At 38.5% G+C, this 20,289-nt stretch overlaps 1 protein-coding gene across 4 annotated transcripts in view; it reads left to right on the top strand.

Annotated features, from left to right (window-relative positions):
- USP33 (ubiquitin specific peptidase 33) overlaps positions 1-20,289 on the top strand; it is a 71,012-nt gene that overhangs the window by 36,669 nt on the left and 14,054 nt on the right. For 3 of the 4 annotated variants that reach the window (XM_033225357.1, XM_033225358.1, XM_033225355.1), the window contains 12 exons: positions 223-640; positions 3,175-3,315; positions 5,446-5,558; positions 6,679-6,851; positions 6,950-7,044; positions 8,222-8,255; positions 11,464-11,509; positions 12,052-12,232; positions 14,251-14,377; positions 15,317-15,486; positions 16,788-16,869; positions 18,544-18,652. In XM_033225357.1, coding sequence (XP_033081248.1) covers positions 223-640; positions 3,175-3,315; positions 5,446-5,558; positions 6,679-6,851; positions 6,950-7,044; positions 8,222-8,255; positions 11,464-11,509; positions 12,052-12,232; positions 14,251-14,377; positions 15,317-15,486; positions 16,788-16,869; positions 18,544-18,652 — 1,689 coding nt within the window. The remainder of the gene's footprint in view (positions 1-222; positions 641-3,174; positions 3,316-5,445; positions 5,559-6,678; positions 6,852-6,949; positions 7,045-8,221; positions 8,256-11,463; positions 11,510-12,051; positions 12,233-14,250; positions 14,378-15,316; positions 15,487-16,787; positions 16,870-18,543; positions 18,653-20,289) is intronic. The other variant, XM_033225356.1, reaches the window with a different exon arrangement.

Here is a 20,289-nt window from a genome sequence, read left to right as displayed (position 1 = left end):
AGAATGAGACCCCATCTCAAAAAAAGAAAACTTTATTTACCTAACTTTTTGGAAGTGAGTGCATCTTCATTTCTCTAGTGCTTTATGCTCTACAAACTGGTATTTTCTCAATATAGTGCTGTATGTTTATATATAAGTTGATAATGATATTTTGTATATTTTCCCTTATGTTTCTATATACACATGTAATGAAGTGGTAACATTATGTTGCTGATATATTAGGATGCTCAAGAATTCCTTCGATGTTTAATGGATTTGCTTCATGAAGAATTGAAAGAGCAAGTCATGGAAGTAGAAGAAGATCCGCAAACCATAACCACTGAGGAGACAATGGAAGAAGACAAGAGCCAGTCGGATGTAGATTTTCAGTCTTGTGAATCTTGTAGCAACAGTGATAAAGCAGAAAATGAAAATGGCTCTAGAGGCTTCTCTGAAGATAATAATGAAACAACAATGTTAATTCAGGATGATGAAAACAATTCAGAAATGTCAAAAGATTGGCAAAAAGAGAAGATATGCAATAAGATTAATAAAGTAAATTCTGAAGGCGAATTAGATAAAGATAGAGACTCTATATCTGAAACAGTTGACTTAAACAACCAGGAAACTGTCAAAGTGCAAATACACAGCAGAGCTTCAGGTGACAATTTAGTAGTTTGTTCATGAAAATGATAGTATTTAATTTGTAGACATGGGTGTTTAATTGTTACTTTGGGTATTTCTAATTAGAATTATAGTTTAGCAGTATTTGCATGTGAGTATTAGTCATAAAATTATAGAACCTGAGGAAAAAAGGAAATTTTGGGGTCATTTAATTATATAAGAAATTAATCCTCCTTTTGAAGTAAACATTTCATCAGATGTCTTTTGTATAGTCATGCAGTAATCTAAAAAATTGGGCTTCCCAGAATTTTCTCTTTTATTTTAAGCAAATTATATTGTGATCCTGGAAAAAAGCAAATAACCCAAATTGCAATTTTCTAATTATATACATTAGTAGATTAAGATTGTTGTCGTTGGAGTCACATCAGATGTGTTTTAGTGTAGAAGTTTAATGAACTATAGTGAGTCCTGCTGTGATAGATTATGCCATGATACTAGTCAGTGTTCTTTGAGAAAGAGCATGTGGCCAAATGAAAGTTGAATTGCTTTGTAATTTATCTCTTTAAGAGTTAACTCATCTTGGCTTAAAATGTGGTATTTAGTTTTCCAAAGCACAAAATTAGGCTGTTAGAGATTCAAAATATGTGATCTTAAAATAAGTGGCAGACATGTAATGTAAAAAAGTTTTTTTTCTGTAATTACTGAAGAGTGAGAGTAACTAAACAATTTATTTAGGTATTTGAATGAATCCAAAATTTCTTCTTGAGAAATATTCTTAACTATAGGAAGATTTGTGGTTCACTTGTGTAAAGTGCACAGATGCTTTCTAGTCAGGAAGACTAAGAGTGTTAGGCTCCTTAATTATACTGATCTTGTGTAGAAATTGTTAGTGAATAAATATGTCAGGTATCAGTATTGAAAGACTTAGCTTTGACTGCTGTCCAGGATTTTCTTGTCAAAAGCCCAGTTAAGCCTGATTAGGGACATACTCATCTTTTATTGCTCTGTAACAGGTTTGTTCTTATATATAGTAATTAGGGGATAACCTAAGTCAGGAGTCTGAGCTTTTAGGTGTTTTAAGGGCTTAATGAAAAAAATCTGGTGAAGTCTGTAAGGCACACAAACCTAAAATACTTACTCTCTGGTCCGTTAGAGGAAAAAATTGCCAACTCCCAATCTAAATCTCATTAGCTTTATTCCCTTCAGAAAGTCCTAGAGTGAGTTGTTTTTTCACTCCCAATATTATGCAGTCTGATTTAGTCATGGTTGAAAAATTGAGAAACGCCTGTGTGAGAAACGATTTTGCGTTATCTGGAAAAATTTCTGAGTACATCCCCTTTCAAGATCTCTTATGAACAATTCTCTTTTCTTCACTCGAATAGTTACTGAGCACATTCCCTTGCCCTGGAATATGTTAGGCACTAGGAATCCAAAGCAAACAATTAAGATAACTCTTATATTTTCTTGATTCATCTTATAATTCTTAAAAAAGGTTCTTTCCTGATGAAGTGGTGTGTTTTTTCTTTTATTACAGTAAGAACAAAATAATTTATGATTACTTTATACCTACATTTCTTGATTTTGGTTATTATGTTAGTTTGGGAGAATAATCTGTTTTTCTTTCACATGGTTTTGAACTTCTAAAAAAAGTCCTGAATATCTTTTTTTTTTTTCTTCTGAAACAGGGTCTCATTCCATCACCCAGGCTGGAGTGCAGTGGCATGATCACATCTCACCACAGTCTCAACCTCCTGGGCTCAAGTGATCCTCGCACCTCAGCCTCTTGAGTAGCTGGCACTACAGGTGTACACCACCATGCCCAGCTAATTTTTAGATTTTTTTTGTAGAGATGGGGGGGGTCTCATGATGTTGCCCAGGTTGGTCTTGAACTCCTGGGCTCAAGCAGTCTTCCCACCTTGGCCTCCCAGTATTGGGATTATAGGCATTAGCCACCCAGCCTAGCCTCTTTTTTTTTTTAATGCTGTATTTGGACAAACAAGATCCTTTTTGGCTTTGTATTTCCACTGCTTACTTCCTAAACTGCCTGTAATAGTAGTGTGTTATAAACATTAGTTGGGGTCGGGCATGGTGGTTCACATCTATAATCCCAACACTTTGGGAGGCCAAAGTGGGTGGATCACTTGAGGCCAGGAGTTTGAGACCAACCTGGCCAACATGGTGAAACCCCATCTCTATTAAAAATACAAAAACGAGCCGGGCCTGGTGGTACATGCCTGTAATCTCAGCTACTTGGGAAGCTGAGGCAGGAGAACTGCTTAAATCCGGGAAGTGGAGGTTACAGTGAGCCGAGATTGCACCTCTGCACTCCAGCCTGGGGGACAGAGGGAGACTCTGTCGCAAAATAAATAAACAAACAAAAATTAGTTGGATTTCTGGGTAGAAGGTTACTGTTATTTTGCTTAGTAAGCACTTTATTAAGTATTTAACTTGACATTTGTTGATATGAACAGTGTTCAAAGTATCAAATTAAGAAACCTTTAAATTAACATTACTGGACAGTTAGAATAATTTTCCAATTTAAGGTAATAATACAAATTTTAAATCTTACAGAATATATCACTGACGTCCATTCGAATGACCTGTCTACACCACAGATCCTTCCGTCAAATGAAGGTGTTAATCCACGTTTATCAGCAAGCCCTCCTAAATCAGGCAATTTATGGCCAGGATTGGCACCACCACACAAAAAAGGTAAAAAGTTTCTCTTATTTAGTCTCTTTTGCTTTGGGTCTTAGTTTAAAATGATGGTTTTGATTCTTGATAATTTAAAGTGTTAATTATGAAATATGGTTTGATCTTTTAAAATTGATAGCATAATTTTACATAGACATGATTACAAATTTTGTTTGTTGGTACTCTGTTTTTAAAATTTTACATACAGTTGAATTCACTTTTTCTTGTGTAGAGCTTTATGAATTTTAACACCTGCAGCATGGATTCTTGTTACTCCACCACAAACGGAATACAGAACAGTTCTAATACCACAAAGAATTCCTGCATAGTACTACTTCGTAACCAGATCATCTCTCTACTCCTGTGTTCTGGCACCCTTGATCCTCTTTTCTTATTGTTTTGCCTTTTCCTAGAATGTCATATAAATGGAATCATATAGTATGTAGTCTTTTGATTTTCTAAAATCTTTTTATATGTAGTCTTTTGAAACAGGTTTGCCTCTCAGGATAATGCATTTGAGATTCAGTCATGTTACTGCATGTCTGAATAGTTTCTTCCTTTTATTACCAAGTAATGTTTCTTTTTGTTTTGTTTTGAGACGGAGTCTCTCTATCGCCCAGGCTGGAGTGGAGTGGTACAATCTTTGCTCACTGCAGTCTCCGCCTGCCAGGTTCAAGCAATTCTCCTGCCTCAGCCTCCCGAGTAGCTGAGACTACAGGTGTGCACCACCATACCTGGCTAATTTTTTGTATTTTTAGTAGAGATGGACCATGCTGGTCTCGAACTCCTGACCTCGTGATCTGCCTGCCTCTGCCTCCCAAAGTGCTGGGATTACAGGCCTGAGCCACCGTGCCTGGCCTAATATTTCATTTTTTGTGGGTATACCACTATTTTTTTACTTACTTATTAGTGGACTTTTGAATTGTTTCCAGTTTTTGGCAATTATGAATAATGTTGGTCTAAAATTTATGTACAGGTTTTTGTAAGAACATGTTTTCATTTGTCTAGGACAAATACCTAGAAGTGGGGTTACTGGGTTTTATGTTTGTTTAATGCTTATAGTTGTATTAAACTGCCAGACTTTTTACCAGAGTGTCTACCATTTAGTATTCCTTCCAGGTATATATGAGAGTTCCAGTATTATGTTTTCTTAGAAGAAAACATAGGAGAAAGTCTTCATGGCCTTGGGTTAGACAAAGGGTTCGTAAAGACGTTAAAAGCATGATCCATTAAAGAAAAAAATTAAAAATGTTTGTTGACAAAGGACGTTCAGAGAATGGGAAGATAAGGTTGGATATATTTATAAATCATACAGCTAGCAAAGGACATGTATCCAGAAATATATAAAGAACTCTTAAAAACTTGAAATAATGGAATCTTTTCTTCAAATAAAGCCTTGCTTGGAAACCAAAACAAATAAGTGAAAACAGAATTGCTCTGAAATCAGGATAGGGAGACCGAACCCCTTCTATTTCATCTTCAGCCTGGTGATGACTTTTATCATCTTTCCCTCACTTTCTAACCTCTTCAAGGCTTGTAGAACATTTAAGTAACATCCCAGTGATGAATATTGTGCTAATTTAGAATTTGTTCCTTTTCTTCTATGTACATTTATGGTGGCCAAGAATCATACTTTTAAAGAAACAACAGGCCAGGCGCGGTGGCTCACACCTGTAATCCCAGTGGGCAGATCATGAGGTCAGGAGATCAAGACCATCCTGGCTAACATGGTGAAACCCTGTCTCTACTGAAAATACAAAAACTTTGCTGGGCATGGTGGCAGGCACCTGTAGTCCCAGCTACTTAGGAGGCTGAGGCAGGAGAATGGCATGAGCCCGGGAGGCGGAGCTTGCAGTGAGCCAAGATTGTGCCACTCTTCTCCAGCGTGGGTGACAATGTGAGACTCCGTCTCAAAACAAAACAACAACAACAAACATCTTAAGCCTTGTCTGCTTGGTTTCTTTTCTTTTTTTAATACTTATGCTCTTTTGAAGAGTATTTTGAAAATTTCCTTATCAACACAGTAAGTTTTACAGTTTAAGGATTCTAGAGATCATATACAAGTAAGATTGACAAGACAAAAAGATTCCAGAGAAAAATGTGAAAGGAGCTGCTTTAATTTTTTTTTTTAATGTTTTTCGATCCTAGCTCAGTCTGCATCTCCAAAGAGAAAAAAACAGCACAAGAAATACAGAAGTGTTATTTCAGACATATTTGATGGAACAATCATTAGTTCAGTGCAGTGTCTGACTTGTGACAGGGTGAGTATGAGGGTATTAGAATACACAGAAAATTCCTGTCAAATGCTGTTTAAAAATGTGACAAGATGATGTGAAAAGTTTAATTCCTTCTCTTTGCTATTGATGATCATACATGCATTTATTGTGTTTACATCAATACAAATTGATTCTAGGTATAGAATTTACTTTTTTGGAAGTAGCAGCATCCTGTTTAAAGGATGGTGACCCATCATTGGACAGGCACATATTATCCTTCGTCATCTAGTTTGGTTACGTATAAAGGCGAGAAGTTGCTCAGCCACAAGAATTGTTAACACCTGCATATTCTCCCAGGCTGATGAAATTTATATACTGGGAATTTGTTGATATTCATGGGTACAAAGCTGTGAATGTATCTTTTACATTTGGTTATAATATGGTTTGTAAATATTTTTCCAGGTTTAGGTTGGTACTCAGATACTAAAGGTAGTATCAAATTCATAGACAATAACCAAGGCATAAATTAAAATCATGAATTTTTTAATAACACTTCAATCCTTCAAAGTTTCTTTGAGCTTTTCTTAAGTACAGTTTTACTTTAGTGCAATGATGAATGTAAAATAACATCTCAAAAACAAAAAAGATTTCAATTATTGTGTTGGAATCTCAAGTCAGATCTAAGAACTTTCAATAGGATCATTTTAATGTAGGTTATTTTGGTACTAAATATTTAAGTGAAATTATCAGACATATTTTTAGCCATTTAAAATTAGATGCCAGGTTTTGCCTCACGTTTTTTAAAAAAACATTTTAAAACTACCATCAAGGTCAGTTTTCAAAAATAAATACAATAGTGCTTAAGAGTTTGGACCTCAAGATGCAGTGGCTGGATTTGGGGTGTTTAATGTTGCAGCATCTGTGATTGTAATGGGGATGCTAATAGCTACTGCACAGGGCTTAATGTGAAGATACCTGATACAGAGCAAGTGTTTTTTTTTTTTTTTTTTTTGCTATTATGACTATTAAAGCTGTTCAATTTGTGTGTGTGTGTGTGTTTTTTTCGTATTTAAACATGCTTTGATCTTTAGAGTCTAAAATCTAACCTTGTAAATGTTTTGCTGCATTATGTTCATCCCATTTTTAAAACACGAAACAATTTTAGGTGTCTGTAACCCTCGAGACCTTTCAAGATCTGTCCTTGCCAATTCCTGGCAAGGAAGACCTTGCTAAGCTGCATTCATCAAGTCATCCAACTTCTATAGTCAAAGCAGGATCATGTGGCGAAGCATATGCTCCACAAGGGTGGATAGCTTTTTTCATGGAATATGTGAAGAGGTATGCATTTATTTTCTTTGTATTACATGATTGTTAAAACTGCTGTTTCTGCTGTACTGGCAGAACATTTCCTTTTTTTTCTATCAATGATGTTTCAGGTTTGTTGTCTCATGTGTCCCTAGCTGGTTTTGGGGTCCAGTAGTAACCTTGCAAGATTGTCTTGCTGCCTTCTTTGCCAGAGATGAACTAAAAGGTAAGAAATACAGTAATATCTATGGCTGAATTGTTGTAGGTGAATCTAAAATACAAGTGGGACTAAATAATAAAATGTATTCATAAAAGCTAAGTTTTAAGACAGCTTAATAGTACTTTCACATATTGGCATTAGGTTAGGTAAGACAGCTTAATAGTACTTTCACATATTGGCAGTAGTAACCTTGCAAGATTGTCTTGCTGCCTTCTTTGCCAGAGATGAACTAAAAGGTAAGAAATACAGTAATATCTATGGCTGAATTGTTGTAGGTGAATCTAAAATACAAGTGGGACTAAATAATAAAATGTATTCATAAAAGCTAAGTTTTAAGACAGCTTAATAGTACTTTCACATATTGGCATTAGGTTAGTGTCCACCTTGATAATATAAATATAACAAGAAAAATCACATCCTGAAGTAATTCATGTGAATTCCTGTGGTATAAGACAAATGATAGGTGAATTTTTTTTTTTTTTTTTTTTGAGACGGAATCTCACTCTGTTGCCCAGGCTGGAGTGAGTGAAGTGGCACGATCTCGGCTTACTGCAAGCTCCACCCCCCTAGGTTCTAGGTTCATGCCATTTTCCTGCCTCAGCCTCCCGAGTAGCTGGAACTACAGGTGCCCGCCACCATGCCCAGATGATTTTTTTGTATTTTTAGTAGAGACGGGGTTTCACAGTGTTCACCAGGATGGTGTCAATCTCCTGACCTTGTGATCCGCCCGCCTCGGCCTCCCAAAGTGCTGGGATTACAGGCGTGAGCCACCGCACCCGGCGGTGAAATATTTTAAAACTGTTCTGAGATCCATAGAAGGGCAAACTCAATCAAAATAATGGACTTATTTATGTGTCTGTAATTGTGAACTACTCCGTATCATTTAAGGTCATTCACTATTTTTGTGTATCTAGTACCTTGCTTGGACATATGACAGGCACTCAGTAAGTTTTGTTCAATGAATAAATGGAAAAGATACTATTTGAGGTAGGTCTTCAGTGTTGGCAGGAGTTAAGGGAGGGGAAGGTAAACAGTAACCTGATTCATGAGCATAGACTGAAAAAAGGGAACCTTGTTTTACTGTGATGGGAGGTCAGCATGGGACAAAATCAAAGAATTACAGGACCATAATAAGCAATTTGCTGTTAATTTGAAACCAATGCCACATCTATTTTATTTGCAGGTGACAATATGTACAGTTGTGAAAAATGCAAAAAGTAAGTGACATTGACAGTGCTTTTAATTTCATGTTGTATATTTTTCTTGGTTTTTAGAATTGAGTATGTGGAGTTAAATTTGCACTGTATTTAGAAAAATATAGGCCAGAAAGCTTTATGCTAGTAATAATAGAGATTAGCTGTTTTGTGAAACAAATGTAAGGTAAAAATTTGACAGATTTAATAGGCCTATCTAAGATATGAGAGAGTATACTTTGAGGGATGAAATCTGTACGTGATTTTGTGTAAAACATTTTCCTAAATAAGACAATATTTTCTTCTGAATTACCATTTTAACAGGCTAGATTCAGGAAGTAAAAGGTACAAAGTTTCAGATCTACATAAAATTCCTAAAGGTTATACCAACTTTGATGTTATCTGCTGTCTACAGTGGCAGACAAGAAAGACAGCTAAAGTCTGATTTTGTTTACATCTACTACCAGCTGCCTTTTTCTATCTTGTAATCAATTTAGACTTTCTTTTTTTTTTTTGAGACGGAGTCTCGCTCTGTCGCCCAGGCTGGAGTGCAGTGGCCGGATCTCAGCTCACTGCAAGCTCCGCCTCCCGGGTTCACGCCATTCTCCTGCCTCAGCCTCCCGAGCAGCTGGGACTACAGGCGCCCACCACCACGCCCGGCTAGTTTTTTGTATTTTTTAGTAGAGACGGGGTTTCACTGTGTTAGCCAGGATGGTCTCGATCTCCTGACCTCGTGATCCGCCCGTCTCGGCCTCCCAAAGTGCTGGGATTACAGGCTTGAGCCACCGCGCCCGGCCCAATTTAGACTTTCAATGCTTCTTAGTGGTAAGTCAGAAAAAAGTGTTGGAAGATTTGGCGAAAAGCAACTATTTGTGAGGCAGAGTGAACTGGAAATTTCTTCTCAATCTCTATAATAGAAATACAACGGCCTCCTAATAAGATCTGGAATAATACAGACTTCTACTTCTTGGCAGTAACCTCAAGGAAACATTGATCTGCAACTGATCATGACATGACAGAAAGGAATGGTATACTATTTGGTTGATAAAGATGAGAAAGCTGACTTCTACTTTTGGAGACATTTTATCACTTTGTTCTTGAAGCCCTAGCTGACTGCTGAAAAGGAAGTGGGCTTGGAAAGGGATTGTTCCTTGTAAAGCAAAGCATACTAGGAAAAAGATAACAGGGAAGATGGAAAAGAACCTTGCATCTACCTCCAAATTCAAAGTAGAGATCTGTCAAATGTGTATTAATTTTGATTATTAATAATAACCATCCTTGGCTGGGCGTGGTGACTCAAGCCTGTAATCCCAGCACTTTGGGAGGCCGAGACGGGCGGATCACGAGGTCAGGAAATCGAGACCATCCTGGCTAACACGGTGAAACCCCGTCTCTACTAAAAAATACAAAAAACTAGCCGGGCGAGGTGGCGGGCGCCTGTAGTCCCAGCTACTTGGGAGGCTGAGGCAGGAGAATGGCGTAAACCCGGGAGGCGGAGCTTGCAGTGAGCTGAGATCCGGCCACTGCACTCCAACCTGGGCGACAGAGCCAGACTCCGTCTCAAAAAACAAACAAACAAAAAACAATCCTTTATCTTTTTACCACATGTAAGAATAAAGTGTTTTTTTTTTTTTTTTTTTTTTTTTCGTTTGAGACATAGTCTCATTCTGTCACCAAGGCTGAAGGTTCAGTAGCATGATTACAGCTCTTTGCAGCCTCAGCTTCCTGGTCACAAGCGATCCTCCTGCCTCAGCCTCTCAAGTAGCTGGGACTACAGATGCATGCACCATGCCTGGCTAATTTGTATTTTTTGTAGAGATGGGGTTTTGTCATGTTGCGCAGGCTGGTTGCAAAGTCCTTGGCTCACAACGATTTGCCAACATTGGCTTCCCAAAATGCTGAAATTACAAGTATGAGCCACTGTGCCTGGCCAAGACTTTTTTTTTTTTTGAGAAGGAGCCTTGCCGTGTCACCCAGGCTGGAGTGCAGTGGTGTAATCTCAGCTCACTGCAACCTCTGCCTTCTGGGTTCAAGCAATTTTCCCTGCCTGAACCTCTCGAGTAGCTGGGATTACAGGTGCTCGCCACCACACCCAGCTAATTTTTGTATTTTTAGTAGAGATGGGGTTTTGCCATATTGGTCAGGCTAGTCTTGAACTCCTGACCTCAGGTGATCTGCCCACCTCGGCCTCCCAAAATGCTGGGATTATAGACGTGAGCCATGGTGCCTGGCTAAGATTTTGATATATTAACTTGAACTACACATTTTATAAAACAGATTTTGCTTTATCTGGTTTTACTTAATATCTAGATGTTTTAAAGGCATAGCCACACCATAGACAGTAGCACATTTGTTAAAACAAGTTTCACCAAAGAATTATATAACTCTCTAAATTTTTGATTACTGATATGTTGGTTTAAATTACTATTATTATTTTTTGAGATAGAGTCTTGCTCTGTCGCCAGGCTGGAGTGCAGTGGCACGATATGGGCTCACTGCAGCCTCTGCCTCCTGGGTTCAAGTGATTGCTCTGCCTCAACCTCCTCAGTAGCTGGGACTACAAGCACATGCCACCATGCCCGTCTCATTTTTTGTATTTTAGTAGACATGGGGTTTCACCATGTTGGCCAGGATGGTCTCAATCTCCTGACCTTATGATCTGCCCGCCTTGGCCTCCTAAAGTGCTGAGATTACAGGCGTGAGCCACCGCACCCGGCCAATTTTAATTATTTTTTACAATAAGGAACTCCATTGTTTTGATTAAGATATTTAGTGTATACATGTAACATAATTCAGTGGCAAGTATTTCTAGTCTGATATCTTTTGTCTCTGCCTTGCCCTTCCCTTGCCCTTGCCCTTGCCCTTGCCCTTCCCCTTCCCCTTTCCTTTTCCCTTTCCCTTCCTTTCCCTTTCTTTCTTTTCTTGTTCTGTTTTTTTTTTTTTTTTCAGACAGGGTCTCACTCCAGCCCAGGTTGGAGTACAGTGGTGCGATCTCGGCTCTCTGCAAACTCTGCCTCCTGGGTTCAAGTGATTCTCCTACCTCCGCCTCCCGAGTATCTGGGACTGCAGGCATGTGCCACCATGCCTGGCTAAATTTTGTATTTTTAGTAGAGACGGGATTTCACCACGTTGGCCTGGCTGGATCTCTGCATTTTCTAAAAGATTTTTGCTGCAAATTTAAATATACTAAGTTTTTTTGTAGACTAATTGATTTTCTCTTTTCTCCCCTTAGGTTGAGAAATGGAGTAAAGTTTTGTAAAGTACAGAAGTTTCCTGAGGTATGGACATTATTTTAGCTCAACTTGTATTATGTGGTAGGAACATAAAGTATTAATGTAGCAAAATGTAGTAATAAATTCTCTTTGCTTGGTTGAAGAATTGAATGGTTGCTATGCGTGCCTTTTTAAGATTATTCATTTTTAAAATATTAAGTTAAATACTGTAAGTGCCCTTTAACAGTGTGCTATGTTGAACAAAGTGTAATCATACTCGTAGGATCTTGCCAGGTCTAAAGTGTAAAATTAGAAAAACAAATAGCAGTGAACTTAGAAAGTACCTTGTTTCACCATTTCCATATTTTTAACGTCTCTGGAAGCAGGTTATAATTGCAGATTAATACTTAACCTTGACACTTAAGTATATATTGAATAGACTCCTTTAGCATTTAAAACTAAATAAAAATCTAAATAACTTTATAGTTGTATTTTGATTGAACACCTCAGTTTCTTGCTTGTTGAATAAAAATATTAGTAAGTATTACCTATTATAATGCTTTTTGTTTTCTGTATTGACAAATTAGTTTTGAATTTTATTCTTTTAGATTTTATGCATCCACCTTAAAAGATTCAGACATGAACTAATGTTTTCCACCAAAATCAGTACCCATGTTTCATTTCCACTAGAAGGCTTGGATCTTCAGCCATTTCTTGCTAAGGATAGTCCAGCTCAAATTGTGACTTATGATCTTCTGTCAGTCATTTGCCATCATGGAACTGCAAGTAGTAAGTATATAGGTTTAACAGATGTTCTTAGATTAAAAAAAAAAAAATTAAAATAAGCCTAGGGATGGTGGCTCATACCTGTAATACCAGCCTTTTGGGAGACTGAGGTGGGAGAATCACTTAAAGCCAGAAGTTTGAGACCAGTCTGGGCAACATCGTGAAACCCCATCTCCACAAAAAAAAAAAAAAAAAAAAATTAAACATCCTAATTGATCTTTTAAATAATGTCTGAATATCTGAAAGAAAAAAAGTTAAAAACAGATGTTACTGCTAATTATTAAAAACATGTCAATTTTATGAAATTAAATATTTTTACTATGATGTTTCCAATATTGAAAATTGTATACAGTTAAATAATAAGGCATTAACATGATTTTTTTTGTTTGTTTTTTTTGAGACGGAGTCTTGCTCTGTTGCCCAGTCTGGAGTGCAGTGGCACATTCTTGGCTCACTGCAACCTCCACCTCCCGGGTTCACACCATTCTCCTGCCTCAGCCTCCCAAGTAGCTGGGACTACAGGCGTCTGCTACCACGTGTGGCTAATTTTTTGTATTTTTAGTGGAGACAGGGTTTCACCATGTTAGCCAGGATGGTCTCGATCTCTTGACCTCGTGATCCACCTGCCTCGGCCTCCCAAAGTGCTGGGATTACAGGCGTGAACCACCACGCCTGACCCTAACATGATTTTTTACTGGATTTTTTTAAGATTATGTGTTCTAACTGGGTGTGGTGGCTCACACCTATAATCCCAGCACTTTGGGAGGCCGAGGCAGGTGGATCATATGAGGTCAGGAGTTCGTGACCAGCCTGGTCAACATGATGAAACTCTGTCTTTACTAAAAATACAAAAAATTAGCCGGGCATGGTGGTGGGTGCTTGTAATCCCAGCTAGTCGGGAGGCTGAGCTAACAGAATAGCTTGAACCCGGAAGGTAGAGGTTGCAATGAGCCGAGATTGCACCATTGCACTCTAGCCTGGGTAACAAGAGCGAAGCTCCGTCTCAAAAAAAAAAAAAAAAAAAAAAAAAAGATAATGTTTTCTAATAGCTAGGTGTTTGTGGGGATTCAGTCAGGCTGGTGGGAAACATTGTAGTTATAGAAAATATACACAAACCCTTCTGGAGGGCTGGGAGTTTTTACGTATAGTACTTGGCTGAAGGCAGCCTTGTCCCCTTAGTTAAATAAATTAGAGTAGAAACAAAGGAATATGGGGAGTTGATCTAACTAGCTTGTTTACCCATGTGGTCCTAAGACTAACCTTTGATTTACTGGGTGCTTAATTGCTTTCTACTTGGAAGGTTTGCAATGTCATTTACCCTCTAGTGGTGCTGACTCAAGGCTTTGTCAGTTAATCTGTACTGAACAAATGTGAGTCTCACTGGCTGGTCGAGGCTTTGGTCGCAACTGCTTACAGCACTCTTCTTGAAGTCTGTAAGTGGCCCGGATGCTCAGCTGGACTGGCAAAGCAGAATATCTGTGTCAGTGTACTTCATTCATCGTCACTGGGTCAGGGTCTGCGGTACAGACCCTGGCAGGTGTTAGTGACTCATGTCTATAATCCCAGCACCTTCGTAGGCTGAGGCAGAAGGATCACTTGAGACTAGGAGTTTGAGAACAGCCTGGACAACATGGCAACACCCCATCTCTAAAAAAAAAAAATAAATTCGCTGGTTGTGGGGATGTGCACATGTAGTTCCAATTACTCAGGAGGCTGAGGCAAGAGGATGGCTTGAGCCCAGAAATTTGAGGCTGCAGTGACCTGTGATCCCTTCACTGCACTCCAGCTTGGGGAACAGAGCAAGACTGTCTCTTAAAAAATAAAAAATAAAAAATAAAATTACATGTTCTGTCATCAAGTGATGAAGGAATGGTGGCAAGCATGCAAATTGAAAAAAAATACAAGCATAGTTCTTCCTATATTCCAGCTACTGTGCTAGGCACTGGAAATATAAAATGTTTATCTTCCTTTCTTGTGTTGTTTTTGTATTACTGTAATGATTTCTTTTCCCTCAAATTCAGGTGGACACTATATAGCCTACTGCCGAAACAATCTAAATAATCTCTGGTATGAATTTGATGATCAGAGTGTCACTGAAGTTTCAGAATCTACTGTACAAAATGCAGAAGCTTATGTTCTTTTCTATAGGTAATGGAAATAGCTATAGATGTGAAAGAACATCTCACAGTTTGGGCTTATCAGTGATTTCTAAGACATTCTAATGGATTGCTAAGTCAAGATTAGAAATTGCTTTCCTCCTATTTCATTACGGTAAAATACAGTAAAAGGCTGTATATGTAGATGATTCTTTGTTCAGAAAATGCTAAATCATTTACTTGAAGAGCAAAGGGATTTATTTTGTTTTAGAAAGATTAATTTTAGGGCCGGGCGTGGTGGCTCATGCCTGTAATCACAGCACTTTGGGAGGCCGAGGTGGGTGGATCACAAGGTCAGGAGTTCAAGACCAGTCTGGCCAAGATGGTGAAACCCTGTCTCTACTAAAAATACAAAACTTAGCCAGGTGTGGTGGCAGTCATCTGTAAACCCAGCTACTCGGGAGGCTGAGGCAGGAGAATCAGTTTAACCCCATGGGTGGAGGTTGCAGTGAGCCTGGATTGTGCCACTGCACTCCAGCCTGGGCAACAGAGTGAGACTCCATCTAAAAAAAAAAAAAAAAAAAGTTGTAATTTAAAAATTAGGCATTGATGGTCTGAATTAAGTACCAAATTTTCTCCTAAAGTAGCTAATAATGGAAGTATTACTATAAAAATATTTGGTATTTTTTAGCATCTTACAAAAGAAGGTGCTAGCTCCTGAAACAGAAGCAGTTTAATTATTTAGCTTGATCTTATTAACAAACATTTGAATGCTTACTGTGTTCCAGTAGTTATGTGGATACCCGTAGATAAGATGCAGTGTCATCCCTATGGGTATATAATGCATTTGGTGGATAATACAAAGTATATTTCTCTTGAAATTCCCAAGACCTAATAGTGTTAATAGGTGTGCTAAGTCTAATAAGAAGAAAAATCCATCTACTAGTAATGTAGTAAAATGCATATTGAATTTAATCATTGTCATTAATAGGAAGAGCAGTGAAGAGGCACAAAAAGAGAGGAGAAGGATATCAAATTTGTTGAACATAATGGAACCGAGCCTCCTTCAGTTTTATATTTCTCGACAGTGGCTAAATAAATTTAAGACCTTTGCCGAACCTGGCCCTATTTCAAATAATGACTTTCTTTGTATTCATGGAGGTAAGAAATCCTGTAATGCAAAGCTGTGTTAGAAGTTTGCTGTAAAATAATTTGCAAATTAGGAGAGCCAAGAATTTTCGTCACACACTTATTTCCTATTTCCCCACCTGCTTTCAAACTTAATGGTTTGAGAAATTCACCTGTCCTTTTTAATTATAGGTAATCTCTAGCTTCTTTATTGAACATATATTTACTGAGTACATGCTTTCTAAACTTTTTGCTAGTGCCTAAGGACACTAAAGATCCTTTTTCTTCTGTGAAAGCTCTAATTTCATAGTAGAGTCAGATACATAAAACAGCTGTTTACATTACAGTGAGCTCCTCCATTATACATCATTTTTCCTACTTGGGCATTCCTGTGCTGGTGATTTTATCTGCCCGCTATATTGGTGGCTCTTAACGCCATTGTCTAAATGAATAGCTGGCTTTTTTCCCGAGTATGGAAATGTATCTGGGATTTAAGAAAAAAAAGCCTCATAATTAAATGTAACTTTGGCCCTTGTGAGATTGGCTGTGTTAATGTTTGTTACTACAATAAAGAGGACCTTTGTATGATGCTGATTAAACTTCAAGGTTGAAGATGGGATATTCATGGTAATTATGTTTATAGTGAAACCTAAAGGGATAGGGATACCTGTATTGGACATAGAAATTTTAAGGTGTATGTTCATCTTGAGAAAACACAGCCACCAAAAATGCTTTATAATTACCTTTCTTGGGAGAGAGAATGTAAGAACAATGATTGAGCTGGGTGCCGTGGCTCACACCTGTAATCCCAGTGTCTCAGGAGGCTGAGGCAGGAGGACTCCTTGAGCCCTAGAGTTGAGGTTGCAGTGAGCCATGGTCATGCTGCTGCACTCCAGCCTGGGTGACAGAGTGAGACCTTGACTCAAAAAAATGGCCAGACACAATGGCTCATGCCTCTAATCCCAGCACTTTGGGAGGCCAAAGCAGGAGGATCATTTGAGTTCATGAGTTTGAGACCAGCCTAGGCAACATAATGAGAGCCTTTTTCTACAAAAAAATAAAAAAGTTAGCTGGGTGTGTTGAAGCATGCCTCTAGTCACAGCTATGCAGGAGGTGGGGGTGGGAGGATCCCTTGAGCCCAGAAATTTTGAGGCTGCTGTGAGCCATGATCATGCCACTGTACTCTCTAGACTGGGTGACAGAACAAGACCCTGCCACTTAAAAAAACAATGAGGATTGATCAGTCATTTGGTTATTGTTAAAAAAATGAGTTTAATCTTTGAAAGGAGTGTAATTAAAAGCATGAAACAAATATGTTTAAATTTTTTTTTTAGGTGTTCCTCCAAGAAAAGCTGGTTATATTGAAGACCTGGTTTTGATGCTGCCTCAGAACATTTGGGATAACCTATATAGCAGGTTTGTTTTTTAAATCAGACCATACAGTGTTGTGAAAGTCAGTTAAACTGGTTAAAAGGGGATTGGATTATTTCACAGATGCTCATTGTGCTGTATGTTTATTCTTTTTCCTTCACTTACTCATTATAAAGTGTGAGTAGGAAGACTTTGTAGCTACTGTGGCATAGTCTAGATAATTAATTTTAATTTTTTTGTTCTAATTATCTGTCTGCAAAGGTATGCTGTGGTAATTTAAGTACTTTGTTTAAAATATTTTGCATATCCCCACACTAAAATTTTACGTATGTATATACTCCGACAATTGAGTATCTTACTCTTAAATTGTAAATTTTTTTTTTCTTTTTCTTGAGACAAGGTCTTGCTCTGTTACCCAGGCTGGAGTGCAGTGGCATGATCTCGGCTCACTGCAGCCTCTACCTCCTAGGGTCAAGTGGTCCTCTCGCTTCAGCCTGCCGAGTAGCTGGGATCACAGGCGTCCATCACGTCTGGCTAATTTTTGGGTTTTTTTTTTTTTTTTTTTTGTAGAGATGGGGTTTCACCATGTGCCCGGGCTGGTCTTGAACTCCTGGACTCAAGCCATATGGCCGCCTCGGCCTCCCAAAGTACTGGGATTACAGGCATGCACCACTGGGCCTGGCCTTAACATTGTAAATTAAAAAAAATTTTTTTTTTTTTTTTTTGAGACGGAGTCTCGCTCTGTCACCTAGGCTGGAGTGCAGTGGCCGGATCTCAGCTCACTGCAAGCTCCGCCTCCCGGGTTTACGCCATTCTCCTGCCTCAGCCTCCCGAGTAGCTGGGACTACAAGCGCCCGCCACCTCGCCCAGCTAGTTTTTTGTATTTTTTAGTAGAGATGGGGTTTCACCGGGTTAGCCAGGATGGTCTCCATCTCCTGACCTTGTGATCCGCCTGTCTCGACCTCCCAAAGAGCTGGGATTACAGGCTTGAGCCACCGCGCCTGGCCGTAAATTAAAAAATTTTAAGATGGAGTCTCGCTCTGTCACCCAGTCTGGAGTGCAGTGGTGTGATCTCGGCTCACTGCAACCTCTGCCTCCCAGTTTCAAGTGATTCTTGTGCCTCAGCCTCCCGAGTACCTGGGGTTACAGGCACACGTCACCACGCCTGGCTAATTTTTGTATTTTTAATAGAGACGGGGTTTCACCATGTTGGCCAGGTTGGTCTTGCAACTTCTGACCTTTATTTTAAAACATTTTGCACCACAAATTTCCTACTAATTATGTTTTCTTTAATTAAATATTAAAAATAATTCATACATTCAATGCTTCTTAATAGAGAGGCTAGGGGAGTCCTTCATTTGATGACAACTTGACTATGACTGTGATGTGTAATTTAACATTTATATGTTGTATGATAATTTTTGAAATCACTTCTTTTACTTTGTTGTTGGCTCTAACATTTTGGAGCAGAAGTAAGGGAGAGTTGAAATATAGATAAAGCAAGTTAAGCAATAAACTGATAAAGTCACTGACCTTAATAAACATAATAACAAGTCCTTATATGGTTTTTGGTTTTTATATTACTTTGAGAATTTTATTAAGATAATTTATTTTTACTGGGTATTTGGCCACTGACTTAAATGTTAGAAACAAACTTCCTAGAACATAAGCTTTCTTAAGCTTGCCATAATTTTAATTCTTAAATTTTTCATGCTTTAGGTATGGTGGAGGACCAGCTGTTAACCATCTGTACATTTGTCACACTTGCCAGATTGAGGCGGAGAAAATTGAAAAGAGAAGAAAAACTGAGTTGGAAATTTTTATCCGGGTAAAAAACTGATACTTTTCAAATTGATCTAGGATAAAGATGAAGACCTGACAATTATCAGCTATATGATATTAATAAAATGATTGGATGAAAGAGTTGTAATAGATTTCAAGTGTTCTAGGTGCATAATGGTGAATGACGTCAGGCAGTTCACTACAGTTCTGTTGAGTTATGTTCTCCCTTTGTGTTTTTTTTTTTTTGTGTGTGTGTGTGTATGGAACAAAATCTTACTCTGTCGCCCAGGCTGGAGTGCAGTGGTGCAATCTCGGCTCACAGCAACCTCCGTCTCCTAGGTTCAAGCGATTCTTCTGCCTCAGCTTCCCAACTCAACTGGCGTGCCCCACCATGCCTGGCTAATTTTTGTATTTTTAGTAGAGACAGGGTTTTGCCGCGTTGGCCATGCTGGTCTCGAACTCCTGACCTCATGTGATCCACCGTATTGGCCCGACGAAGTGCTGGGATTATAGGCATGAGTCACTGTGCTTGACCCCTTTGTGGGTTTTTGTTTTTATGGATTGACAATAATTTTTTTTTTTTAATGTATTGGCACTGGCAGAAATCTTTTTGAAATGGAAAATTACAGGTTTTCTTAAGTTAGTGTTCTCTGTAGTCTATCCAGACTGCATGTACTACTTTCATTCTTTTGTGAGATATATTATTATTTTGTTTTTTTGAGAGACTCCTGAGCTTATAAATATACCCGTTTTTCACAAACTGAACATATTATGAGGTGTCCCTTAATTGTAAGCAACAGAAAGTGTGGTCATAAAATAAAAAGAATGAACAACCAGGTTTTATGGGCAAGGAATAGTACCCTTCCAATTATCGAGGTAGCAAGAAGTCTCTGCAGTGCTGCTGTCAGTAACATAGCTCCACTTGAAAAACTGGATCATTTGAGAGACATGTTCATTGATAAATCTACTGAGACACTATTATGGGGAGGAGTAATACTGCAAGAAAAAAAATTCTTGTAGTAAAAGCAGGGGAGAAGATATTAAGCAGATCAAAATAAGATGTCCAGTATGTTTCATATTATTCCTTTCCTGCACATGTGTAGACACACACACACACACACACCTGCTTTTCCTCATTGATTCAGGGCTTTTTTTGTGTCCTTGCCTAAAGTAAATTTTACATTAAAAAAAAGATATGGGTATAGATTTATTTATTTTACATGGGCTTCATTTGCTTCTTGAATCTAAGGAAGCAAACTTTAGTTGAATATTAAAAATAGTTTTTTCTATCAATGCTTAAATAATGGCGAATGACTGTGTCTGTCAGTGTTTGATTAATAGAAGCTATTCTAAGTATTTTGAATAGAATCAGAATATAGGGAATGAGAACGTTACATTACTATCGAAGGGACTGGGCAGTTGAGGCCAAGAAGACCACTGCTGGCTTTCAGGAAATCTAGAAGTGGGATAGGGTTACCACATTGTGGATGGGAGGGAAGCAGTGGCCAAGGATGGTGTTTTATAACCACACAGGGTAAAGATAACTTCTGTATAGTGAGTGGTATGAGCCCAATCAAGAGTGTTAGAGCGGGCCGGGCGCGGTGGCTCAAGCCTGTAATCCCAGCACTTTGGGAGGCCGAGACGGGCGGATCACGAGGTCAGGAGATCAAGACCATCCTGGCT

Source organism: Trachypithecus francoisi, unplaced genomic scaffold (assembly GCF_009764315.1).
Source record: "Trachypithecus francoisi isolate TF-2019V2 unplaced genomic scaffold, Tfra_2.0 Lachesis_group12, whole genome shotgun sequence".
Lineage (NCBI taxonomy): Eukaryota > Metazoa > Chordata > Mammalia > Primates > Cercopithecidae > Trachypithecus > Trachypithecus francoisi.
This window is presented reverse-complemented; position numbering and strand designations above follow the sequence as displayed.